The following is a 27,768-nucleotide window of genomic DNA, read 5'->3' on the forward strand; positions in this document are numbered from 1 at the left end:
ACGTGGGCGACGGGAGCACAGGCATCTTTGCGACTGGTGGCAAAACTGGCAGCGGAAATATGAAAGCCGCTTGGCATGGCACGAGCAGGCCGACAAGGAGGCGGAACATCCATAGAAAATAGTCAACCTGTCTCTCTTCACGTACACACACACACACACACACACACACACACACACACACACACACACACACACACACACACACACACACACACACACACACACACACACACACACACACACACACACACACACACACACACACACACAAAAACCTTAACCCATCGCGAATGTACTGTCCTTGTCCCCTGCGTATCTCCCTGTTTCCATTTTCTCCGGCAGCCAGTGGAGGCTGAACCAAGACGAGTGCTGATCTTTATTAATGGGGGGGGGTAATGGTGACAGTGGGTGGTGGTGGTAGGCATCACATCAGACAACATGGAGGAAAGAACACATTAAAAAGGAGGAAGGAAACAGTTGTGTGTTATTAAGTTCCAGTTCATAGTTTATTTTGGGTACCCAGATGGTTTCACATTGCGTCTGCCAAGACAAATCAGCGAATAAACAACAATAAAAAGGCATAGATACAATCCATAAATAACTGAAAACAGTACTCCTTTCAAGAACAGTGATCTCGACAACACTGTCGCTACGTCATTTCGACATTCCTATTTGGCTCCAGAGAATTTTAATGTCAGATGTTACCGTCGTGTCCAGCCTTTGTGGTGTGGGAGGAAGTCGGATTTGCAGCTTTTGGGGGCGTGGGCTGTCAAGGCCCCCAGCGACTGCAAAGCGGTGTCTTCCCTCTCAATCAGCGCCAATCGGGAGATGAAGGGGCAGCAGGATGTCTCATTCAGAAGATGAAAAAAGCTCAGATGTTGAAGACAAAACTGTGTAAAGCAAAGTGCGCTTTATCTCCCTTAAAGAGAACACGAGCGTCGAGATGAAAGGCCATAATAAAACAGGAAGGAAGGAGCAGAGCAGACTTAAATAATGGATCAGACGAGACGCCTTGGTGTGCCGACGGGGCGTGTCCGCGCGTCTTCGTTTTCCGCCCGTTTCTGCACCCCGCCTGGGTAACGGAACCCTCTACAGGCTCACAAAAAACGACGTTTTGACCGCCTGTAACCGGTGATCACTCACTCATCGCCTCCGCGGCACAAGGAGAAAGAAGTAAATAGGAAGTAAATCGGCATTCATCAGCCTCGATACAGCTGGTCAAGAGCACTGATGGGCGGCAAATGAGTGCTATATTTACATACGGAGGGCAAGTGGAAAAGTGGAGGGGTTTTTCATTGTGGAGTGCCATACTGTGTGTGGGTGAGGTGGGGAGGGGCGGGGTGTCGTTGAGAAGCAAGCTCTTCGCAAGCCACTCAAAGAAAATCAGCGCAGCTTCCTCTTCCCTAGATTTTTCCCTTTTTGACCAAGCAGCGACATTGAATACGACTTCAAATAGATGGAGAATAAGAAAAAATAAAATAAAATTTTAAAAAAGAGCGCCTGTTGAAATATTCAGAGCGGAGCACTCTCAAAATAAATGAAAATTCTTATCTTTCTCAATTCAGCGTTTTTTTTTTTACCCCCCCATCATCACAATTATGGAAGAGGCTGATAAAACAGAAGGTCTGACAGGGCAGAACAAATAACACCCTCAAAAAAGAAAAAGTGATGACTGCAATGACGTACCGCAAATTACTCTTTACGGGTATTTACAGAATCCTCAAAGTCAATTCCTTCCCCCTTGTACTTAACCCCTCTCCCCGCGTGAGAAATAAACACTTTAAATTAATTAGCGCTCGTGATAAGTCCATGGTAACCCAGCAATTTGGCTGAAAAAAATCCCCCTGGAGTAGCAACGGCACGGCCCAGAGCGGCGCGTGTCTGATCTTCGTATGTTCCGTGGTCGTGAGGCCAACACTGGCTGGATGTGGAAGGGAAAAAAAAGAAAAAACACAAAAAAGCTCTTCAAGTCTCTGCTAATACAGAAATAAAAAAAGAGGGGAAAAAAAAAAGAAAATGTTCCTTTCACGTGACTTAGAATATTTAGAAGATATGTTTAAGGTGCTTGATGCCGTAGGTCTTGAAGAAGACCATCAGGATGAGGGTCCACAGGCCCAAGATGAAGCCGTCAGGAGGGTGCCAGTCCTTCTGCTTGGGTTTCTGCAAAACAAAAACAACACAAGGAGGATTAAAGAAGCAGTCTCGGGTACCACCAGAAAAGAAAGGGGTGAACTCCGCCTGCTATAAGCTTAAGGAATGGTGTGATACTTGGGAGAGTACCAGACAAGGGGGAGGTCGGCGAATTGTTGCAAAACTCGCCAACCCCCCTCGCCAGCGGGGGGATCGGGGGTTGTTGGTAGTATATTTCCTGTTCAGAAACCAGGGCTAATCGTTCTGTCGTTCACATGGGGAGGTGAGGACTTCTCACCTCCACTCGTTAACTTGAACCTGCCTTCTCTCTCTCTCGCTCGCTCTACCTCCCCCGCCGTGAGTTTGTCCCATTCACTGCCACATCATCACTTTGTGTACCATTATACTTTCAAATCCTGTTTCCCTTATTAAACATGCATCTCACAAGGATGCCGCACATTTTGTATGCAAATTCCAGTGGAATATTCCCGTGGGGGAGCAAGCATTATAACCTCTAAGAAATCCCAAACTCCTCCGCTGAGACACACACACACACACACACACACACAGACACAGACACAGACACACACACACACACACACACAAGATAATTTGGCTTCTTGGTGGTCCCTCAGGTTGCAAGCCGCGACTGTTTTTTTTGTCCATTTATTGTTGCGTTATTTTTTGCAGATTCCACAATTCTCGAACAAATCACCCCTAAATGACTTCGATGCACGCTGGCACCCGGGAACCATCTTTCAACTCCGTCCGTCGGTCACATGCGGCAAAAATAACTTCACGTTTTTGAAGTTCCCTTTGATGTTCCCTCTCGACCTCAGGGCTTTCCTCTTCATATATTTATTTTTTCCATGGTGAGATTCGGCAGCCCTGAACCCGGTACATTTCTGCTACCTTTCCCCGATATGTATAATTCTTAAGTTCAATCGCTTCCTGACTCTTGCCTGCTTCAGAAAGACTTGAGGTTACATAGACACAGTTTACTTACAGTAAGGCCGACACGCAAGATGCCCCAAGAGATACCTTCCCGTGCCGGGGTCTCCAGAGTCGTCTTGCTGCATCCAAACGCACAACGTTGGTCACGCCTTGGCAACTGCGCCCGTGCCGAAGTAAATAAATAAATTAAACCTGACAGTGGGCTGACAGGCCCCTGGAGGGCCAGGTGAGTGTGAAAGCCCTGTGCACGGTCATTACCAGCAAAAAGCAAAAACAAACCCAACACATACCCATTGAAACAGCCAGACACCAGGTTTGACAGGGGGAACTAGGAACCAAAACTGACCTTGCAGTAGCTCTACAATAAAAATGTAAAAAAAAAAAATCTTTTTTAATTGCTGCCACACAGTCACAGTTGAGAGGCCTTTCCAGTCTTCTCACGTACCGCGATGCATATATAGCAGACGCATGGGTAAACGACACAGAATATTTATGCTTGGCATAGCCCTGGTGCTTGCATTGACCCCCAGGATGTACGGATTGCACCAGTTCTTGTACAAGGTAACAAGAGTGCGGGAAAGACAAAACAACACCAGCAAAAAAAAACAAAAACGAAAGACACTCAATGATGTCTTACCGACTGAAAAATGTATTTTATGGCTCAAAGCAGACCGAAGCAGTCGCTGTGAGCCAAGCCTCGAGCTTGAACTGCTGCAGCCAGACCAAAAACATCCTCCTGCGAGTGTCAAGGTATTGATACCAATCAGTTCTGTGATTTTTTTGGTTTGGGAGGCAGATGGAGAGAGGAGGTGGGTGAGCCTGAGGACTGGAATAATGCAGAGAGAGCGAGAGCGAGAGAGAGAGAGAGAGAGAGAAAATGGCCTGGGATGCTCATGATAGTGTGCGGCTGTCAGCCAAGGTTGGCCTCCACAACAATAAAAAGGTAGAGGTGTGTGTGTGTATATACACACACATATACCCATGCATAGCAAGCCCCCCCCCCCGCCCCTCTCCAGGCCAGAGCAGGGGGCGATGGATCGACTGTGACGAGAGCAGGGCTCTTGAGCACACAGAGGAGCATATGTCAGAAGGGAGGGATGGAGAGAACTTGGCAGGAGGAAGAGGTAAAGGCAATAAATAAGAGGAAGGAGAGGTGGATGCTGGGAGAGGACACTAATTGGAAGGTCCATATAACATGGAATGCTGAAAAGTAACGTGTTGGTCTGAAGCAGCTAGTTTGTTAACGACCCCTGGCTTTCTGCACAACAACAACAACTTTGGAAATGTGGACAACAACAAAATTTTAATCAAATCATAATATTATTTTGAAACTGTTAGGGAAACATTTTCAGAGTGAAGTACCTCCAAAGTTTTTTGGACTTTTTGATGAATTAGCCCACCCCACCAAATTTGCAATGGCATGGAGCAAAAGCTGTTTTTCTCTCTTTTTCTACCAGGGAGTCGATCACAAACATGAAAAGGGAGAATAAATGACAATGGAACTTTTAGAGGAACTGGCGGCGAAAAATAACTTGCATCCTTGAGAGAGATGAATAAAAAAAATTGACAGAAGCCCCCGCCAACCTATCACTACCCACGTTACACCTTCCAAGGACGCTGTTTGTGTGGCATGTTCAATTTACAGAATAAATGAACAATCCCCCCCCTCTGATTGACTGTAGGTAATTAATATGGCCACGACAGGTGCTAATGGTCACTGGCAGGAGGTGTAGAAAACACAAAACCACAGGCCCACTCTACCCAAGGTCAAATCTACAGCCGTTTAACATGTGTTTATCTTTATTTTCCTTTGTGTGTGTGTGTGTGTGTGTATGTGTGTCTTAGCACAATTCAGTTTGACAGGCTCGGCATCCATTTTCAGCAAGAAAGGAGGCGGGGGGCCAGGAGCCTTGACATTTTAAAGCGCACACTTCCCAGGAACCGGCGATAACATGATGGGTGGCTGTTTTCTTTTTCTAATGGCCGATTATGCAATTAGTCTGGTTGTCTAGTTGACGTTCGAAGAGGACTCGTACACTTTGCACTTTGTCATGAGTGTGTCGGGAGGGTGACAAAGGAGGGATGGCATTCTCGTGCAAGTGTGTCTCGTTTCTAACTTGTTTCCCCAATCTCAATTCTCCGGAGACATATGGGATGGCCTCCAGCTAGCAAAAAACAACAGCAAGACCAAAAAAACCACAAATAACAATTTGCAACCATGCAGACATCACTACTTCCAGGAGAACAAAAACAAACTCAAATAACTAGATAAAACGATAAATAAAATGAATGAATACACAAATAAACAGCAAACGCCTGACAAAGATGAAGAAGAACAGGGTTTGGTAAAGTTATTTGCGGTGATTGTGCGTTGGCGCAGTGATGTTCAGGAGAGGACGTGTCGGGAGGGAGGAGGGGAAGACAGCTGCCAAGGGCATTAATCAACTCCCCGCATGTGCACACAAATGTCACACACACACACACACACACACACACACACACACACACACACACACACACACACACACACACACACACACACACACACACACACACACACACACACACACACACACACACACACACAAAAACCCCCAGCATTTTTCCTTGGTTGGCGGCGAGTGTATGTGGCAGTCCTTTCTATAATTTAATATATATTCCCTGTCAGTCCATCTAACGGCGTTCTCCCCATCCACCGATGTACCGCTGAAAAGAAGCAAATTTATAAACAATATAGGATGGACAGCTTGGAGGAGGAGAAGAGGAATTGGTGGAACTGAGAGGCATACATCGGCCAAGGGAAAGGGGGCGGGTGTGTGCTGTCCAGACAGCTATCCATCAAAAGTTATTTGATTCCAGGACGTATCTAGTTCACAAAAAACAATCCCAAAACAGTGTTTCCAATTGAGAACAGCAGAGAAAAATGTGGCACAAAAAGAAGGGATCTGCTGTCATGACACACACACACACACACACACACACACACACACACACACACACACACACACACACACACACACACACACACACACACAATCAAGAATAGAGTGGAGCTGCCGATAGATTGATGGACATTTCACATTCTGTGGGCAGTGATGGCGTTATTGAGCTGAGCTAGACAGAGGGTCCGACCGACAGAATGGACTACAAATCTTTAGCCCAGGAGGACCGTGGGGCCGATAATCACTGTAAGCCGACAGGAGGCCTTGGCTTGATGAGTGTATTTGGATGTTGTGGGTGCATGGGTGGGCTGGGGAGTGGGTGGTGAGAAAAGCAAAAAGCTAAATATGTAAAAAGGACTGAAATTTTGCCCTGTGTGTGTGTCCTGATAATAATGTAATGTAATGCAGCTTCTATATTTCCTATATATACACTTCTATATTATAGTGCTTTGGGGCACAGATAATACATTTCCCATTTCCTCCTCTTAACGCCAAGCGGGCACTGTTGACCCCTGGCGTTCCATGCCAATTGGTCCCGAGCTTATTTGGATTCCTCAACCCGTTATGCAAAGCTCAGACGGCTCAAAACCGATTCCACCATTCCAAAAGCTTTTTAAATATAGTCACGGTGATAGTGGAAAAAACATTCCGACCTTAAAAGGCAGCGCTGGGCATTATGGGATTTATAATAACGACTCTAATTATGGAATTACACATTTTGCATTGTACTGGAAAGCAGTTGGTCATCAGGCCAAAACCTAAAGTTACCTCAAGTCCTCATAGTCAGTCCTCATGATCGGACAATTTTATATCATATAATTTTGTGTCTTATCTTATTACATATATAACTGTATGTTTATCGCCACAGACAGACAATAAACATTAATATTTATTTATGGAGTCCCCAGGGTGGAGGCTAAGCCCTAAAAAGCTGGACTTTTTTCCCCACCTCCGGTTTGGTGTTCGAGGAAGCGCAAACCACTCGACTGACTGACTCAATGTCTAAAGACAATTAACCTTCCAATACAGAGACACCCATAAACCCTCCAAAAGTCACATTTTGATATGCAATATGTGCGACCAGCAGTCAGATACATAAAAGCTTGACTCTCCCTCCCACACCACTCACTCCCAACACGCCCGATCACAGGCGACGGAAAGGTGTCAGGGTTTCCGCCTCCGTGGCCACAGAACAGGTGACGGCTCTGGCACGGTTTGAAATGCCGCCTGTTCCTCATTTGGACTCATATTTGGAGACCGGCTGGACTACAAGGGGCCGTTTGTAGGTGGAAAAAACAAACAAACAAGCCTTAATGATAGATCCGCAATCTGTGTGCGTGCAAGCCATTCACGGGCTACCGAAGATGACAGAGAGAAAGAAAGGGAGAATTTTTCCCCAATACAACACGTCTCTTTAAGACGTGAACAAAATTGTCGGTACCCTTACAGCTCATTGAGACAATGCTTCATTCCTCCTGAAAAGTGATGAAATTAAAAGCAATTTTCTCATGTATACCTGCACACCTTTGGTATGTCATAGAGCAAAGCAAAGAAACTGTGAAAAGAGAAAAAATATTGCTCAAGAGATATATTATATTCTAAAATGGCCTGGACAGATTTGTTGGTACCTAAAAGAAAGAACCCACAATTTTCTCTGAAATAACTTGAAACTCACAAAAGTAATTGGCATCCATCATTGTTTATTCCATATTTAATAGAAATCAGACTTTGCTTTTGAGTTTTGATTCAACAGAATATTTTACATAATAAAACAAATATAAATGACATGGACAAAAATTATGGGACCCTTAACCTAATATTTTGTTGCATGACCTTTAGAGGCAATCCCTGCAATCAAGCGATTTCTGTTGCTCTCAATGAGACTTCTGCACCTGTCAACAGGTAGTTTGGCCCACTCTTCCTGAGCAAACTGCTCCAGCTGTCTCAGGTTTGAAGGGTGCCTTCTCCAGACTGCATGTTCCAGCTCTTTCCATAGATGTTTGATAGGATTCAGATCAGGGCTCATAGAGGCCACTTCAGAATAGTCCAATGTTTTGTTCTTATCCATTCTTGGGTGGTTTTAGCTGTGTGTTTTGGGTCGTTATCCTGTTGGAGGACCCATGACCTGCAACTGAGACAGAGCTTTCTGACACCGGGCAGTATGTTTTGCTCCAGAATGCCTTGATGGTCTTGAGATTTCATTGTGCCCTGCACAGATTCAAGGCACCCCATGGTAGACGCAGCAACACAGCCCCAAAACATAACCAAGCCTCCTCCATGTTTTCAGTTAGGTATGGTGTTCTTTTCTTTAAAAGCTTAATTTTTTCGTCTGTGAACACAGAGTTGATGTGATTTTCCAAAAAGCCCCCGTTTTGACTCATCTGTCCAAAGGACATTCTACCAGAAGCATTGTGGCTTGTCAATATGCATTTTAGCAAATTCCAGTCTGGCTTTTTTAATGTTTTTCTTTCAAAAGTGGAGTCCTCCTGGGTCTTCTTCCAGGGAGCTCACTGTCACTCAAAAAGCCATGGATGGTGCAATCAGACACTGATGTATCTTGACCTTGGAGTTCAGCTTCTACCTCTTTGGAAGTTGTCCTTGGCTCTTTTTATACCATTCGTACTATCCTTCTGTTCAATCTGGGGTCGATTTTCCTCTTGCGGCCGTGTCCAGGGAGGTTGACTACAGTCACATGGACTTTAAACTACATAATAATATTTGCAACTGTAGTCACAGGAACATCAAGCTACTTGGAGATGGTCTTATAACCTTTACCTTTTACAAGCTGGTCTATAATTTTCTTTCTGATCTCCTCAGACAGCTCTCTCCTTTGCTTCCACTGGTACATGTTCAGTGTGGTGGACACAATGATATCAAACTACATTTCTCCATTTAAATAGGCTGAATAACTGATTATACGACTGAAGCCATGTTCTATACCAACTAAAGAAAACAGTTTGTTTGAAATAATCACTATGATCCAGTTATTTATAATCTTTTCAAAGGGGTACCAACAAATCTGTCCAGGCCATTTTAGAATATAATTGATCTCTCTAGAAATAATTTATCTCTTTTCACAGTTCCTTTGCTTTATTCTATGACATACCAAGGGCAATGGCGATATAGGAAAACAACCCTAAAATTTCAGACACATTCACATTCATTTCATACCCGGTATTAAATGGGTCCCGGGGCTAAATTATTAAAGATCACAGTATCGATAAACTCAGACATTACCGGTACTGTTAACGGTATTGGAGAAATTCCAATTCAATTTATTAACTATATAACCCATTTCTTACTTGCAATAAGACTAAGATGTCCATCTAAGAAGCATTTTCGCTATTACCAGAACTCTCTCTGGAGATGTGCACAAAGGGGGGCGGGGTTGGCTGCTAAGAAGACCCTGCTCTGAGTGAGTGACAATAGCACGGCGAGCACAGATTGCGCCCCAATTGCCCCCTCTCCATTTTTAATGCGCAGAAAATAAAGCAGTGTGTGGCAGACCAAGGCAGACCAATCAGCGCCCCCTAACCCGGGGCAGGGAGTTTTCTTAATGTTTGTCTGTCTTGCAGAGGGGCTCGTCATAGGCTCGTCAGCCGACCAGGAGCCAGAGCGGAACACCATTCCTATTGCGCCCAAAACCACCATCATCATCATCATCATCAGTAGTAGTAGTAGTAATAGTAGTAGTAGTAGTAGTAGTAGTAGTAGTAGTAGAAGTAGTAGTTGTAGTAGTATTATTATTTATACTTCTGGCCTGCAAGCTTCTTGTTGCTCTGTATAATAAAACTCTCTCGATGTTGGCACACCACAGCAAAAAGGTGTGTGTGTGTGTGTGTGTGTGTGTGTGTGTGTATTTGCCGTCAGGCCTCTGCACGGAGAGCTCCCGAGAGAAACGCAGTCTTATGTGGACCAACATGTGTGTGTGGGGAGGGGGTATAATGCCTCCTAGGTACAGATGTATATGGTACACAGGAACACATAGAGAAACTGACTTCCATGGCACGGGGTGTGAAGACATCGACACTGTGGTTTATCGTCATGGGCAAGAGCGCGGCGTGACGCTGGTGTGTGTGTGCGTCTGGATTCATGCAACCAGCTTGATGAATGCATTATGAACTGTGTTATAAACAAGCAATGTCCTTCACAGAAGTGTGTGTGTGTGTGTCTCTCTCACCTGATGGATGATCTCAGACACCGGCAGTTGGTCCACATAAGACTGCGTTTCTCTCGGGAGCTCTCCGTGCAGAGGCCTAACAGCAAGTGCGCGCACACGCACACACGCACACACACACACACACACACACACACACACACACACACACACACACACACACACACACACACACACACACACACACACACACACGTAATGACCTGAATCCTAAAAAGACAGTGAATTACCCATGAGATGCATTAGGCTTTTGTTAGTCGGAACACTATTCTTCAGTGATGAAGAAAGGAACTGTCAGGGAGACGAACACACTCAAACAGTGTTGTTGCTGGCAGATGGTGTAAGACTTGGGGTGCGTGTGTGTGTGTGCGTGTTTGTGTTTGTGTGTGTAATTGGCACGTCATTATGGAGCCGTGCCAACAATATGCAGCGCAAACTGGTGCAAAAAAGAAAAATTCCTCCGTCACAAACCATCCAAACAGTGAGAAGCTCGACAAAAGACCACAGCGTGCGGCGCAAAATTCTAACCCTTTCCTGATCTCTTCATTCCAATAGGTTGATCGTGGCGTTATGTGAACGTCCACCTCATCCAAATACGACTTTGCAAGGTTAATTTTCAAATGGAGGCGGGCCGGTTGCATCGCTGTTAGGGGTGTCACGATTCTGATTCAAAATCGACAATCGATCGAAATGAGCATTCGATTCGGAACTTCGAAATTGCAAGCAGGTTCGCAATTGTGGATAATACTGTCCGACATGGTCGCCATATTGGGGCAGTCAAGTTCCGCCGGTAAACAAATGCAGTGTGTGCAGGGGGATGCGGGTCCCTCCGCCGAGTCGACTGCGGCTCGCCCTGCTCCAAACAGACTTTCAAGAAATTTGGGTCAGAGTTGGGCGGGCTGCAGTCGGCTCTCTGGAGAGGTCCGCTGCGCTGCATCCCTCAACACACCCGCCAACCTGTGGATCTCGACCGCTCCAATAAGGATGGACACACAGAAGCATAAGGTGAGAGTTGACAACCGAGCTGATCGTGTTTTAGTACATGTAGAAGACAAGACACAGGTAGTAATTTGCATTTTACTACCACGTTCTCCTCTGGCAAAGACAGCATCCGCTGTTCTGCACTTATTTTGGTGAGTAACTCGAAGTTGTGTAATAAGTCACTTATTGTTTATTATTCTAAAGTCTGGGGGTGGGGGGGGGGCAGTTTAATGGTCTCCACAATTCAGTACTACATCGTCAGTCTTTTCACATGTTTTCAGCAATGGTTTTTTAACATGTATAATGTGTTTAGAAACAAATCATTAAATTCACTTTACAGGGACTTCCAGGCTATTTGACAGAAACACTGCTTTTTGTTAATGCAAAGGTCTTCAGACCATGTTGAGCTGTTGTGCTGCTTGAGAGATATGCACATCTGCCTATTTGTCAAGTCAACATCTGGATGTTGGGCCTCCAGTTGATGGAGGAAGTCACAAAAAATGACAAACTATCTTAACAACCAAATTCAATTAATTAACAACAGTTCTATTGTCTAGTGTTGAAATAGCATATACACCGGTCAACTACAACATTAAAACCACCATTAATAACCACTAATATTGTGTAGGTCCACCTAGTGCTGCCTAAAAAACAGCTCTGACCATCGAGGCATGGACTCCACAAGACCTCTGAAGGTGTCCTGTAGTATCTGGCACCAAGACGTTAGCAGCAGATCCTTTAAGTCCTGTAAGTTGTGATGTGGGGCCCCATGGATCTGGCTTGTTGTTCCAGCACATCCCACAGATGCTCAATAGGATAACCTAACCCCGACTATCCACATGATGTAGAAGAAAACATGATTCATCAGAACAGGCCACCTTCTTCCATTGCTCCATGGTCCAGTTCTGACGCTCACGTGTCCATTGTAGGCGCTGTCGGTGGTGGACAGGGGTCAGCATGGGCACTCTGACCATTCTGCGGCTCCGCAGCCCCATAAGCAGCAAGCTACGATGCACTGTGTGTTCTGACACCTTTCTATCATAGCAGCATTAACTTTTTCGGCAATTTGTGCTTTAGTAGCTTTTCTATGGGATCGAACCAGACGGGCTAGACTTTGCTCCCCACGTGCATCAATGAGCCCATGGGTGGCCATGACCCTGTCGCCGGTTCACCAGTTGTCCTTCCTTGGACCACTTTTGGTGGTCGGGAAGGGAAACAGCCCACAAGACCTGCCGTTTTGGAGATGCTCTGACCCAGTCATCGAGCCATCACAATTTGGTTGCCCATTTTTCCTGCTTCCAGCACATAAACTTCAAGAACTGACTGTTCACTTGCTGCCTAATACATCACACCCCTTGACAGGTGCCATTGGAACAAGATGATCCGTGTTATTCACTTCACCTGTCAGTGGTTTTAATGTTGTAAAGATGTAAGCATGTAGTGCATACGTTGAAGTAGCCATTATTTAACAATTATAGTATTTTTTTGGCTAATATTTCATTAAACTTATTATTCTGCTGGCGGGTGGATATTATGCATTTTGTTTTACAAATTAAACCTTTCTTGGACGAACAAATCAGTTTTGAAGTACCCATATTTGGATATTCAAATCTTCCATCAGCCGTGGTCAGTCCAACCAGAGGCTGTAGAGCAAGCCACCAAGGAACCAGCAGCTCACACAGCCTCAGCGCCTTGCTGAAGGGCACTTTGTCAGGGCAGGGTCGATCAAGTGGCGGCTCATCACACAAGCTGACCACATTGCGTTCACAGTTAACCCTTTAGTGGCTAGAATCTGTTCTCTCTCTATATCGTTCTGTCACTCTTTTGTCCATTTGCACTCTGTCTTCCTTTGGCTTACATCTTCCATTTCGCTTTTACTCCCAAAAACCCTCTCTCTCACCCTCTCTCTCTCTCTATCCCTGTCCGTGTTAGCGTGGAGGCTTCCTCTGACAGACAGGAAGTGGCACAGAAGAACAGAACATGCAGCAGGGAGACATCCCCCCAATGAGACGCTGACATGCTCTAAGCTCTATCTGCTACCAGCTGGATGAGGGGGAGAACTAATATTTTTTAAAACACACAGAGCGCTAAAACACTCGGTGCGGGAGTTGAGCTAAAACTGCTTCTCAGTTTATTTTCGACAAATTGTATTTATTTTTTGTAATCATCTGAAGACATAGACTCTTAAAATCTCAGATGATTTCTGCCAGACTTCCACTTGAAGTTCATAATCATTTATTATGATTACTTTATTATTATTATTTTCATTGATATTTTTCCAACCTCTATCAACGGTTGCACGTGGCGCCCATTTAATCAAAACATTTTTTCTCTTTTTAATCTGTATTTATTTATTGTAAGGGGGGTATGAAATTTGGCTGTAATTTAATCGTTTAACCTCTACTTTTAATTATCCTGCGAGCTATGTGACGCGCCTCGGTCAACAACCACCTATGGGCACGGATGTGAATTACTACGCAATCTCATTACGGTGCAGAGACAACGTGGAACAAAAGAGGGGAAAGGGGAGGAGGAAGGGTGGGGGTCGAAGCATGTGTGTGGTTAAAACGTCCACTCCATCAAGTGTAATTCAGTTAATGGAAGGCCCTGCACAATTGCCCTGAAAGAAAGAAAAAAAAAAAAAAGAAAAAAAAGAGAGAGAGAGGTCATCTCTCAAAAACAGAAGCAAGAGATAAGAGATCAAGGGGAGGAAATCTCGCCGCCTTGCCCGTCCGCTTGTCCGCAGGAAGGCCGCTGGAAGCCCCTCTGTGCTTAATAACGGCCGGTATCGGAGGTCATCTCATCTCCAATCCCTTTTTTTCTAGCGCTGGACCGCCGGAGCTAGCGGCAGCCGGTTGCATCAGGTCTCTTATGAAACATCGGTGTTGGGCTTTAGCTGAGGGGCTTTTTCCACCTCTGAACGAATGTGTTTGGGTGGAATGAACAGACCCATATCCAGGCCCTTCCGCTGACAAGCCGTTTATGAACATCTACCTATCCAACAAAAAACACTACGGCAAGCCGCAACAAAACAACAGCCTTTGTGCTCTTTCCCTCACTGTGAGCTTTCCGAGGCAAAAAAAGGAAGAGGTGGCAGTCTTTCAGTGTGTGAAGAAAAAACTAAAAATAAATAAATAAACCTCTATCAGACATCAAATAAATCGGGGAATATTGCCAGTTTCTTGCGTCTCTTTTTATCTTTCCTCGCTCTCTCCTTCCTTCACTCTGGGGCTGAATTAGAGTGTCAGCCGGATCGATTACATTAGTGTTGGGCTTTGTTTTTTTGTGCTGGGTAGAGGCTGGATTGACCCAGTGTGTTGCCAGTGTTGATCGATAACAAAGTGACAGGGAAGTTGTGTTTTAACAACGAGCTAGCCCAGGGCCAAAAAAAACCAAAAAAAACAAACAAACAAAAAAAACAGCTAACTGAGCAGCTGATGACTGAAAAGTGGATGGCAATTAGCTGTAATGACTAATTGGCATCCAACCATGTCAGATACATTGCTCCCTCCACTAAAATGGCTCAATCGAAAGTCGGCTTAACAGAATTAATGTCTAATACTGGAAAAAAAAACAAAAAACAGAAACCTGGATTGTGAAGTTTACATTTTGTATTTGCAAAACCCCATCCTCATTTTATTTTGATACATTAACAATAAATTTCCTGAAAATCTCAATGGATATCCCTGTTGGGGGCTGGCTAATATGATAAGGCAACCACTACTAAACCAACCATGATGAAGGTGGTGGCAAGGTATCAACAAGGTATAGAAGATATAAAAAGAGGGATAGGATGGCTCACCAGCGCCATCTAGTGATCGAGCACACTCTTCACATGCATGAGAGCCGTTACTCAAAGAAACACACTTTGGCTTTTCTTGGTGTTGCAAGTGTTTCGGATAGCCTCAGGGAAGCGCCAAATATATTCTATCAAAATAATGTTACTGCCCATTATTGCCAGCTTTTACGAGATTAATTATCCAAATGGCAGGTAATTATTGCCTGAACAGAGGGCAGAAAATGAATCAGTCATCATTTTTAGCCACCCACTTCCTACGTCAGATACACGTGGATATAGGACATGTTGTGCACGTGGGCAGTGGCTACATGCCACTGATAAGGTATTTAACAAGCAGGTCCTACATAACAAACAGTGCAAACTGTGACAAACACATATGCCACTGCATTCACACCAACGGGTCAATTGACAGATCTTAAGTATAGAGAATCATTATCATTAAAGAGGGATGTTCAAAATGAATCACTGCTTGTTGTGATGTTACTGAACAACATTAATGAGTTTGGCCCACAGCTACTTCCATTAAGGAGAAAATAGGACGTGGCCAATCGGGTATTAACCTCACTTTGCTCGTGGCCATTTCACTGCAGATGTGCAAACCCGACCTTTTCGAAATTTTCTAAAATACTTCAGTACATTAGGCTGCTGCTGGGTAACGTTTCATGTGCAATTATTTTGAATCATTTTGACTTTCGTCGTGCTTGTATTAGCTATTTGTCTTGCGTTTATCCTTTTTGGCTGAACTGGCCTCATTAAAGCTATTCGCAGTTGGAGCTGATGTTTCATATTTGTTATGATTTCAATACTTAGTAGCGATAACTTCAAAAAAGCATTGATCTGGCCTAGTCCTGCACCACGGCCACTTTCAATCTCAACTATACTGTGCGGGCAGTGTGTTTCGAGAACAAAACAAAATGTCCACAAGATTTGTAATATTATTGTTGAGCTGAAGACAAATCCATATTAGTTCTGGTATTTGCACCTTCATGTAAAAAAAAAAAAGGTTTAAGAAGCTAAAACTAAACAGTTCATACAGTTGTGTGTAAGGTGTAACAAAACAATTAGCTTACATCTCTTCCATATGCGTTATGGGGTCGGTCAAGTTGATCGTTTCCATGGTGATCTCTACTTTGCGCACGCTGCCGAAGAAGTCTGTGATGAGGACGCTTCCCGGATCCCTTAGGAACAGGTCGGTACGGTGGCCAGGAGTGGACACACACTGACTCTTAGGACACACCTTGAACTGGGAATGGAGGGGAAAAAAAAGAAATGCTGTCAGATAACGAGCTACACAGTACAAGGCCCTGTACACTTTAATAAATTAATAAATATCATACTGTAAGTAGGATTTTAACCAGGACCAATTACTATTAAACTTATTTAGGATAAGAATTGGGCAAAACAGCTCAGATGACAGCTCAGTCTGTTGAGGATGGTTGGTGGGGAACCTGAGGATGGAGAAGCCAGCACTTGAGATGAAAAAAGTCTAAAAGCAACAGCATACGCACGGCAAAACAGAACTTGTTGACAACAAGGAAAAGACCTCGTGCAGCCGGGATGAAAAGGGCAAAAATAAATAAATAAGAGAGAGAGTGAAAAAAAAAAGAGTAAAGACATTTCATTATATAAATACATATTATTGGTCTTTGATGCAGTAGAACAGCGGTAGGATAACGGCTGCATCTTCATAAAAGGTAAATAAAATAAAACATAAAAAATGTTGATGAATAATGTGCATTAGTTGGAATGCATCGCTTGGAGAGGCCCCAACAACACACTATCTATATTAAAGTGTTTTTGCACTGCCTGGTAGCCAACCTAGCCAAACATTTGAAAAGATTAAAAAACAGGGGGTCAAAAGGCCAAAAGGATGAATGACGCATGTGTGTGCACTTGACGCTGACTGGCAGAACCAGTTCTCACCAGGTCATTCATGTTGGTCGTGCTGGCGGGGTGGATGTCCTCCAGGAACTCCAGCAGGTAGAAGGTGTAGCGGTCCATCAGGTGGACGCCGATGGCCAAATCTGGCTGGTGCTGAACAGGGAAGGGGAAAAAAAAAGAAAGAAAAAAAGAACACTTTATTGTTCCCCTTGGGGAAATTAGGCCTTTGCATTTGACCGAACCTAACTATTAAGGAGCAATGCTCGTTCATGATTTGCTTGATTTGAGACAATATGAGGGACTGAGGTCGATTTTTAATTCACTCCCAACGTGTTACATCCAGTGAATGCCGCCGAGGTTCACAGTAAATTAAATACATGCATACACATCGGGCGGGGTCATTTTCATTTGATTGTTTTCACATCCCTTAATCTCTATTCCGGGGAGGGGATCAAATGGGGGGGGGATTTGAATTTGTGATGCTGACGCTGAATTTGTCGGGATTGTGTGCGTAACCGGACTTAAAATGCCCTCCACTCAGTTTTATTGCATTCCGCTGTGTCCTTGCAGCCATTAGGGAATTGGGGGCGAGCGGTTTGAGTTTAAGATAAGATAGGATAAATTCAGGTGTCACAACTGCAACCAAAATGAAGGGATAATTAAGATGGAGGATAAAAATAACATATGAACACATCTATCCACAGAGTTCACATGGAGTAGCGCTAAGCTAAGCAGTAGAGAGCCCAATGTGGGCAAATTGTACTTGAATGCTGATTGCCGCATTTGGAGAATGCAACGATATGTGCTTAGAATTTTGCTTTGTCACGTTTAAAGTCATTCTGTTATTACAGCTGAGCGCACAACTTCCTGTGCCCTGTCATTTACCTCACGGGACTTAGCTTGTATGAGAATCTCATACAAAAAGACAATCGACATCTGTCTGAAATTTAAAACTGTAGCTCCTTATTTGAGAACCTCCGCCGGTTGACTCTTGTACGGGTACGAGTCAAAACGGGTAACTCACCGACAGTGAGTCCTCTCCCACTTGGCTGCTGGCCAGAGCCATGAGGTTCGGGGAGTAGAACCTCTCGTACATGGACGCTCCCTGGCAGGTGTCGATAATGAACAGCAGCTCGTTGTACCTGCGGAGGAGAGGGTCCCGTGCGCACCTATTACAACACATAGCGACAGACACATCCTGCTGCTCCGCTCCATTCAGTCCCCTCGAACATATCCACACCTTCTCTCTTCCTTTCTCCTCCCAATAATTAAAATATTTTATGGACAGTTTTGCGGACACAGATTAGGCCTAATCTAAGACTAAATCACACTTTTCATTTGGACTAACTGAAATGGCATTTCACAGTCATGGTTTAAAATAGTCTCAGACTTGCCTTAGTTTTGGTTAAAAAAACCCCAAAAAAACAGATTTCCAGAAGGAAGATTAGAGCTAATGTAGCTCTAAGCCTGGCCAGAGGCAGGTTTATTTTTGGATTAATGGAGGTGGGCCTCCAGGTCCCCGACAATAGAGAAAATGGATTATCTGGACTAAGACCAGCAGCGAGACCAGACAGAAGAGGCCCTTCATTAGCTAAGTCTAGGACTTCCTAGTCTAGAACCAATTTATTTGAACTTAAGCAATGTCTAAGAAAGGGATTTTTAAATTCTCGTTAATTTAAGTCTGATGATTTTAGTCCTGATTTAGATTAAACCCTGTCTGGGAAACCGCTCCTACAAGTCTCTCATAGTAAGTAATGGGTGCAACAGGCACAGAGGGCGCTGTTTACGCTCTGGTGGTGTGCTAATTAACCAACGGGGTTGCCTGAATTGGAACAATCGATTAAATGCTTGGGCATGGGGGAGAGGGGTGGGGGAGTTTACATAATGCTCAACTCGCCAGGGGCTTGGTTTTGTATTAGCGCCGTACACAGCAACTAAACTTTTAAAGTCAATAGAGGTTTCAGTTATTGTAAGGTGGAACTGGTGCACTCATTGGAGCTAAATCGGCGAGTACTTTCAACTGTGACACCATTCTGACGTAAAGTTAAATCCCAGTCCCTTTACCTTCTCTTCTGCCACATCTGCTCAAAGGCGTCGGCCAGTTCCACGTTACTGATCTCCTCTGAGTCCTGGAACTTTAGAAAGCCGTTCCCACCGTGCCCTGGTTAATAAAAACACTGGAAATTAGACATGGGAGCAAAAAAAAAACCTGAATTGTTGGTTAAATGTGTGGAATAACACAGCTTTACAAGAGGAGGTCAATATCTGTCTCTCCACAGACTACACTGCACACTCAAACAAAAGTTTACATTTTGCCTTTTTAATCTACCTGATTCTGAAATAATAAATCTCCATAGATTTCTAACTATAAATTCCCAAAATGTAGGTTTTTTTCCATGAGAGATAATTTAGATATCGTAATTAAATACAATTGGAGGCCTTCATATTTGCCAAATCGATGTACCACTCTTTCAGACTATTTAACTACTAGCAAGATATCACATTTAAAGGTCCCATATCAGAAGTTTTTTCTGAATACTTCAGTTGAATGAAGGTTCTAGATAGAGCTGGAAAGAATGAGAAATCGGTCTAATGTGTCTAATTGAAAGAGTTCATGAGGTAAAATCACCATAGTACATGTATGTGTAACATATATTATAGACAACAGCCAATCATCCATCAGAAAACATAGCGACTGCAGGAAAATAAGAAGCACCAGTCAGGTATATGAGGATGTTGCTGCGGTCATCGGACAGAAGCCGTTTGGAGCGAGGGGTGCTGGGAGGCAGCCTGCCAGTAAGTACTCGCAGGAAGTTCTCCACTGTCACCTACAGCGCAGACATAAGATTAAAACAATGTATTAAAAGATATGGACAGCATGGATTTAGAGAGCTGATTAAAATGAGGAAATGTCAATCTTTAAACTAAATGCAAGTTGTGCAATGTCAGAATTACGGACAGAAACAGTATTGAGATACTTCCAAACATGATTTCACCACTAAAGATAATGTAACTGATCAAAGTCAGCCCAATATAACAGGAATTGTAATCACACAGTAAGTAACAGTATGAAAAAAAAAAAAAAAAATAATAATAATAATAATAATAATAATAAATATATATATATATAAATATATATATATATATATATATATATATAACATCTCCCCTTTACCTCCGTGGACATTTCTGGACAAAGAGTTTACCAGTCTTGTGCATTTTGCGTTCTTGCCCAAATGACCAGCACAAACCAGGTTTATAATAAAAAATTAATTAATTAACTAATTTAAAAAATGGAAAATCAAAAAACTGATGAAAAAGCTTACTAAAAAGCCCACTAAAAAACAAAGCACTTGACTTCCCTACTCTGTTGGAAGATACCTACAACACTAAGTAATTTCCTGTCAAACACACAGAGTAAATCTTGGGACAATTAGCATAAGTGACCAAACCCCTCTCTTACATCCTAGTAAAAAAAAAAAAAAAAAAAAAAAAAGAAGAAAATCAAATTTTTGTGTACCAAAATTCGAGAGAAAAAAAAAAACCAAATAACAAAATTGTCCAGTGAGAGTTAATATGTGGCGACTTTTTTTTTTTTTTTTTTTTTTTTTCAACTGAACACTTTTATTTCAAATATTTAAAAAAAAGTCAAGCGGTCATATCAGTACCGGTGTTGAAAAACTTCTGATGAAACCAGCCCTAGCGTTGGGACTAATAAAGGATTTTTTATTCGAATTTATTTATTTTTTAATGGTAGAAAAATAAATACAGTGGTACTTTGACTTACGAGTTTAATTCGTTCAGTGACAGAGCTCGTAATTCAAGCTGCTCGTATAGCAAATCAATTTTCCCCATTGAAATTAATTGAAATGCCATTAATCTGTTCCAGCCCCCAAAAAAACACCCCATTTTTTTGTTACGTGTTTTTAAATAAGAAAAATGTATTTATAAATAACAAATATTGTATAAAAACATAATAAAACATAATAAAAGAGAATGTCAAGAAATAAACTGGTTTTATAAATTGTATTTACCTTGGAGACCAGACAATTTGGACTAACGGAAGATGCTGGTGGAGGTGGAGGGTGGAGGAGATAGGCGGAGGAGGTTGGAGGAGTTCGTTTCGTGCTTTTTCGGTCGCTTTTGTTTGTTTCTACACTTGATTGCTGAACTAAATTGCTACAATTCATTTTTATTTAGTTTCACTTCACTTTCGCTTAACTTAAAAAAAACTACTTAATCTCCTTCACTGTTTGCCACTTAGAATTTATTTTTTTGCAAAATAACTGCACAAAAAGCACAAAACGCGAGCACAAAACACAAAAGAGACGCTTCCACGGTCAGGTAACCACGTGAAGTGAAGGAGTGAGACGCGGGATGCTGGCCGCATTCGCTCGCCACGCCAACTAGCGGCGGCACCTGAAGCTTGCGCCTCGTAACTCACATTTTTGCTCGCAAATCAATACAAAAAAATATCGACGGAACGACGGTTCGTAACTCGGAAAAACTTGTATGTTAGTGCACTCGTAAATTAAGGTACCACTGTACTCCAAATAATATATATATAACCAACAAATTAAAATTGACAAAATATTTACATCCGTTTCTACTAAAATCAGGTTTTAAGAAGAAATACAGTACCTACAGCATGTTAAAGAGGACCTATTATGGTCCTTTTCACCAAATTAATATATGGTCTCTGAGGTCCCTAAAACATCTTTTAATTGAATTGTTTTTTTTGCTGAAAATACCACTCAGATTACGCATTTAAGCCATTCTGACATGCATCCAATCCACCCTATCTAAAAATGGGCTGTTTTAGTGGGTGGAGCCATGTTCTAGTTCTGTGAGCCAATGGTGTTGGAGCACAAATTCCGGGTTCTTTGAGCCTATGGCGTTTGAGCTTTACTCTGGGCTCCATTGTATTTAGTCTGTAAACTTTCACTGATTTCACCTTATCGGTACACTAAAATCTGATTTTGAACAAACTTGAGGTGAGAAATAAGCAATCCAGTTGCTGAATCTTCACTCATATTAGATCTACAAGGCCTAATTTGAAAGTTAGTTCCGATATTCACCGCAGGGTCCAGAGCAGCGTGGAGCTTGGAGCACCGCGGAATAGGGCGGGGCTTGGGGCTTTTTTGTTTCATTCAATTACGGAAACAGCGGAAAATAAATTAAAATTAATACATCTACAGTTTTGTTCGGAGAAACGTGGAGCACGCAGCAGCCTACAGTTCAGTCAAACTAATGTGGAAACACGCACACATACAAAGAAACACAGCAGAATTGTTTTTTAAATACTTAAATTTCCCTCGTCTGCAGTTTTGTCACGGACAGTTGGTATTAATTCCCCTTTCTTTCAAAGGATTTGTGGTGGTCTCTGCAGCCAACAGAGCACTTCCCATCATTAGCCTTTAGCTTCAATATAACTGGGATAAGTCGTGCTCCAGGCGTGTGTAGAGTTATTCAGATGTGGGGGGGGGTGTTCTAATTCTACTAAGGTGAATATTGCTACAATGATGTATATTTGGGTAGCAAAGCTGAACAGCTCGTTTCAGGACATGTTTTCTGAACTGACGGCTCACAGAAAAATGACTGTGACTAAATGTATGTGCACAAGCACTGAAAAAGTGGGTTTTGCATAATAGGTCCTCTTTATGACTGACATTCTTCCAAGTGGTTAGCAGCCCATCAATCGGCTATCACCTCATATCCTCGGTAGTCCACCTCCACATCGTCACCGTACACATTCAACTCCATGTTCTTGTGGCTAAAGACGGTGGCAGGCTTCGGGTTTCTATGGTTACACGCCATGTCGTCTGCCAGCATCAGAACAATGTGGCTGAGGAGGGGAAAAAAAAAAACACACACACACACACACACACACACACACACACACACACACACACACAAATAATGGTAATTATGTCATATTTGAATAATCACAAATCCTGCTTGAAAATAAGGTACAGGAATATTACTGTGCTAATGTGGTGTAATGAACATGAATCTTGGCAGCACCGGCTTAACGGTAGCGAGGGACTGTGTTTGAACAGTTGAGTCTGTTTGTTTCAAATATTATAGATCTGAAGAGAACTGTAAGGAAATCCCCTCTTATTCTGGGGCAGTCGTTTAATTTAAAATGGTCAGAAACTCCTAGTCTGATATTATTAAGTCTCTGTAGTGTGTGTTAGAATTCCAAGATGTGTGATCTCTGCCATTACCTGTCTGGAATACCCAGTCGCTTAACACTTCTGTAGACGGACAGGGTATTTGCAACATGACGATAGTTGAACCAGAATCTAGATGTGCAGACCTATTTGTATTCAAAGGAGACAAGAGATACCAATTCAACAGCACCAAAAATGATGCATGACTTTAACGTGAAAAGCATAATGATTTACATCAATGTGTGACTGTGTTCAACCTTTTTCCTTGACCACTCACCAGCACTGCCCAGTTGTTATTGTGTCCACTACTGAAAAATTGTCCTGCTTTGTCCTTTAACACATTGGAGGGAAAATCAATCTTAGGAGGATATTTCTCATTTGATATGATTTCTGTTATGAAAACCTAACATTTAAAAAGTAGTAAACACTCATATGTGGCTAGGTAGCTTCATGACAGCTGAACCTGCTAAGGAAATTATATCTAAATAGCGATAAAGATATGTATTCCACCAACAATTCCGAGGCGTGTAATAATCTGAACTTACCTCGATGCTATTGCCATCCGCTGGTAAGTACAGGGAAAATAAACGTATTAAAGAGAGTATTTTCAGTACACAGAGGTTAGCCATTGTGATCACGGAAGTGAAGACAACAGCCGGTTCCGCCCAATGACCGAGTACTTCCGTAAAGGGACGGATTTCAAAGTAAAGGCTCGTTTCTTAACTACTCTCATGAAAGGTACAAGTGAGAAGTCCATATGAAAGTTAAAGTACAACATGGAGATTTCTACGTAAGTACAAGTACTTGCTCTTAAATGTACTTAAGGCATTGAAAGTAAAATGACTTGATACTATGATATAACAGAGCCTATCATACAAAGTACCTATTCCTGTTAATTGTTCCTTATATTCTATATACTTGATATATACAACTATAAATCTTCAATACAAAAATAAAAGTATAGATGTTTACCTTGAAATGTGATGGATTAACTGAATATATCGCCACTATCTCTGAAACTGAATATACTTAAGTATACTCTAGGTGGGGTCAGAAAAATGTCCGGTTAGAGATGGTTACGTTAAGGTATAAGGTTAGAGATGGTAAGGGTTAGGGTGTCCTCCATGTCCAATGGGACATTTTTTGGATTATTGGGGTTTCAGACTTATGGGCCGTCGGAACAATGGCATGGCACTAAGTGGGTACATATACTTGAAAGCTCTTGAACTTTGTTGCCTCCCACCATTGGTCTGTGGTATTAGAAACCAAAAGCCTGTTGATGACATGGATGAAAATACAATTACGTACACATTTAAGTAACAATTAAGTATAAGTAATAGAAATAAGAAACACGCTTGCTAAAATGGGGCCAATTAATTGATAGAAATCCATTCCCACGCTGCATTCTGGGTACTGTAATTCACCCCCTCCCTCTCCAATGTAGAAGCTATAGACTGGAAATTAGTTACATCACCCAGCAGGGTTCCTTTAAATAGACATAGCATTTGCCCATAGGTCAGATCTCTCAAAGACTAATCCTACACTGGTCCGCCAGCTTCTCCTATATGTCTTAAAGTCAACGTACATCTTATGTTAATCCAATGATTCTAGTTTTTCTATGTATTATTATTCTTACTACTACTACTACTACTACTACTACTACTACTACTATTACTACTACGACTACTACTACTACTACTAATTCTGCAACAGCAATATAAAAGAGTTTTTACACTTGCCATTTGATGGCATACCTGCAAAACGACTCACACACGTGCCCAATAAAGGGGATTAATTGCAGAAGGGTAAAACCGTATTGGCCATAATTGCCCCGGGTCTTGGAAAGGACTGCAAATCAGGGATTGCTGAAAAAATAAACCCTAAACTCATGACAGTAGACATACTGTGTGTCATGGAATAAACTCGGGCTGCTCTCTCTATCTCCCTGCACGATCCACCCCACTAATCCCTTAAATAAAGATGACTAAGCACTCGCAATGGTCCTTATATATCGGTGTATCCGTGTTACTGAAAGCCAAAGGCCACAGGGGAAGATCACCACAAGGGAAAATCACCACAGGGGAAAACCACAAGACCCGCCCCTATGGAAGGAATTCTGTGTAACAATTCACAAATATAATATAATAAAGACAAATACAAATGGAAAAAGATGAATACATTCTAAAGTCCACAAATCGATATATGCAAAAAAAAAAAACACACAGAAACGTCCACGAATGTAATACTTGTGCTTTTAAACATTTTGACATTTACATGTATACACACACACACACAGTATATACAGTATGTATATATGTATGTATATATTTATAATTTATAATTTCTCCGTGCCGAAAAAAATAAATAATAATAATAATAATTTAAATGTGATTAAATCTATTTTAATATGGTTATTAACACCTAAACGCTTAAACACGCATTTGAGTGGTTGATTCAACTGCAGAACCGTTTGCATTGCGACAAATCACGAATGTAGACATTCATTTATGTTCCTGGGGGGGGGGGCATGTAGGTCTATTAATACAGATTTGCGGATTTTCGCAGTTATGTTATATAAAGGCGACACTAAAGGCGAAATAACAGGCGACAGTGAGAGACCGCGAGCCCCACCTCCCACCGTCCTCCAAATAGTACGTCAAGTTCCAGGCTGGCGCGTGGACGGTGACTTGTTTTAACACCGGTGAGTTGCGCTGAGCTCGACCGGGCGAGCGCGTCCTTGCTGGCGGGCTGCGGGGTGGGGGGGGGGGGGGGGGGGGGGGGGGGGGGGGCGGCACAGCGCGCAAACTCGGTGCGCTTCCGGGAAGGCGTCGTTTGCGTTCCACGCGAGGCGAAAGAGAAGCACCTGGGGGAGGTGGGGAGGAGGGAGGGAGGTGGGGGGGAGGGAGGGAGGTGGGGGGGAGTAGATAGAGGGAGACAGACGAGAAGACACACGCGCGTCACGCCAGCGTGGCACAGGACTCCGGGGGGGGTGGGCCAGGAGAGTGCGCGCGGCGCCGCGTTGATCCGCTCGGCACGGAGGAGCCCGCGTGAGGATTCGCCTCCGAGATCGGCGGAGACGTCGTCAACGAGCGATACGCCGCAGAAGAAACGATGAACACCAACGATGCCAAGGAGTATCTGGCCAAAAGGGAGATCCCCCAACTGTTCGAGGTGAGGAGGGCGCGCGCCTCACGCGTCCCAACGCTCATTTTGATGCCTCTTAGTTTTTGTTCCTTCTGTAGGAACCAGAACAATTCACCGTTGTCCTGGTCGAAATCAGAATGACATGGTCGCAGTGATGAACAGCGCAGCGCTTTCAACTCGTTTCATTCCCGATGTGCGCGCACCGTGTACGCGTCTTGGCTCGTTTTTACCCTAAAACCGAAACCGGATTCACGATTTACGTAAGAAATCATTTACATTCGTCGTTCGCGGTTTGACGTGTAGTTTCAAAGTGTAGGCTGGCTCAGATTTGCGTGTCAGTTAAAAAAAAAAGTGGTAACTGTCGCGTTACTGTACCCAGACGAAAACCTCTCTGAAATCTGAAATCTGAAATCTGAAATCAATTCCTCTGGAACTTTGGGCAACTATAAGAAAGCAAGAAAGAAAGGGAACCACTGTATATGTTCTGGGACAAGGTGGCAGCTACAACTCTCCCACAGTAATGATCTTTTTCTCAAAACATACCGTTTTGTATCATTGTTTTGTCACATATAAAATGCATTTTAAAGCAAAGTTATGTACCCTCGTCAAACCAAACATCACTAATGTCCAGGATTGATAATATGCACTTCTACTGTTCTTCTACAGTCTGTTAGAAATCTCGCTCAGAATTGACTTCACAGCATCAAATCAGGCATATACTATAGATAGCATAACTATAGATTTCTTTGTGAGAAATCTGCCTCATTTTGGTAATGGCTACACATTTAAATCACCATATAAAATCAAAATTTGTATTGTGTTGTGCAAAAATACGTAGATTTCCCCATTGGCCCACGCTGCCAAGAGTGAGAGTCCCAGTTCCAGAGGGGCGGGCGGGTCCCAGAGGGAGGCATTGTTTAGGAACGGTCATGGGACAAAACATCCCAACATCCCGTCCCAAACTCCGACTTGGCTGCAATCTGGACATGGAACATCGGCCAGCCCTGTTTTTCTTTTCCTGACAGGTCGTGAGGAATCCAGAGTGAAGGCTGTAATTCGGACATGCCCCTCACCCCCCCCCTTGGAGACAAGCCAAGGGCAACTGGAGCTTTAGTTAAAAAAAGATCATTACTGTGGGAGGGTTGTAGCTGCCACCTTGTGCCAGAACAAATACAGTGGTTCTCTTTCTTTCTTGCTTTCTTTCTTTCTTTCTTTGACTTTCTCGCTCTCACTTTCACACACGTACACACATAGCACACACTTTCTCTCCCAATGTCAAAACAAAGATTTCCTCCTCTCTCTCTCTCTCTCTCTCTTAATGATCTCTTTCCCTTCATCGCCCTCCCTCTCCCTCGCCGGGGTTTCGACCGCAGAGCTTGCTGACAGGCCTGATGTACTACCGTCCCGACGACCCCATCGACTACCTGGAGGGCTGTCTGAAGAAGGTGCGGGAGCTGGGAGGGACGGACAGAGTGCGCTGGGACACCTTCGTGGGCCAGGAGAAGAAGTCACTGCCGCCACTCAACGGCGGCCAGTCGCGCCGCTCCCTCTTCAGGAACGGTGAGATGAACGGGCGGTGGCGGTCAG

The 27,768-nt window shown here is 43.3% G+C and overlaps 2 protein-coding genes across 2 annotated transcripts in view; one reads left to right on the top strand and one right to left on the bottom strand.

The window, feature by feature from the left end:
- Window positions 1-490: 490 nt before the first annotated feature.
- On the bottom strand, window positions 491-23,666 carry pigk (phosphatidylinositol glycan anchor biosynthesis, class K; the record flags this gene model as incomplete). Its single annotated transcript, XM_080011243.1, has 11 exons — window positions 491-2,160; window positions 10,207-10,282; window positions 16,054-16,226; window positions 16,907-17,017; window positions 17,889-18,006; window positions 18,929-19,025; window positions 19,581-19,692; window positions 22,574-22,709; window positions 23,092-23,183; window positions 23,315-23,368; window positions 23,583-23,666. The coding sequence occupies 11 exons, from the start codon at window positions 23,664-23,666 to the stop codon at window positions 2,044-2,046; spliced, it is 1,170 nt and encodes a 389-aa protein (XP_079867369.1). The 3' UTR covers window positions 491-2,043.
- Window positions 23,667-25,972: 2,306 nt separating this feature from the next.
- ak5 (adenylate kinase 5) overlaps window positions 25,973-27,768 on the top strand; it is a 54,316-nt gene continuing 52,520 nt past the window's right edge. The window contains exons 1-2 of the mRNA XM_080010838.1: window positions 25,973-26,208; window positions 27,555-27,741. Of these exons, the coding sequence (XP_079866964.1) occupies window positions 26,149-26,208; window positions 27,555-27,741 (247 nt within the window). The 5' untranslated portion in view covers window positions 25,973-26,148. The remainder of the gene's footprint in view (window positions 26,209-27,554; window positions 27,742-27,768) is intronic.

Source organism: Zeus faber (genome assembly GCF_960531495.2).
Source record: "Zeus faber genome assembly, chromosome: 12".
NCBI classification, from domain to species: Eukaryota; Metazoa; Chordata; class Actinopteri; order Zeiformes; family Zeidae; genus Zeus; species Zeus faber.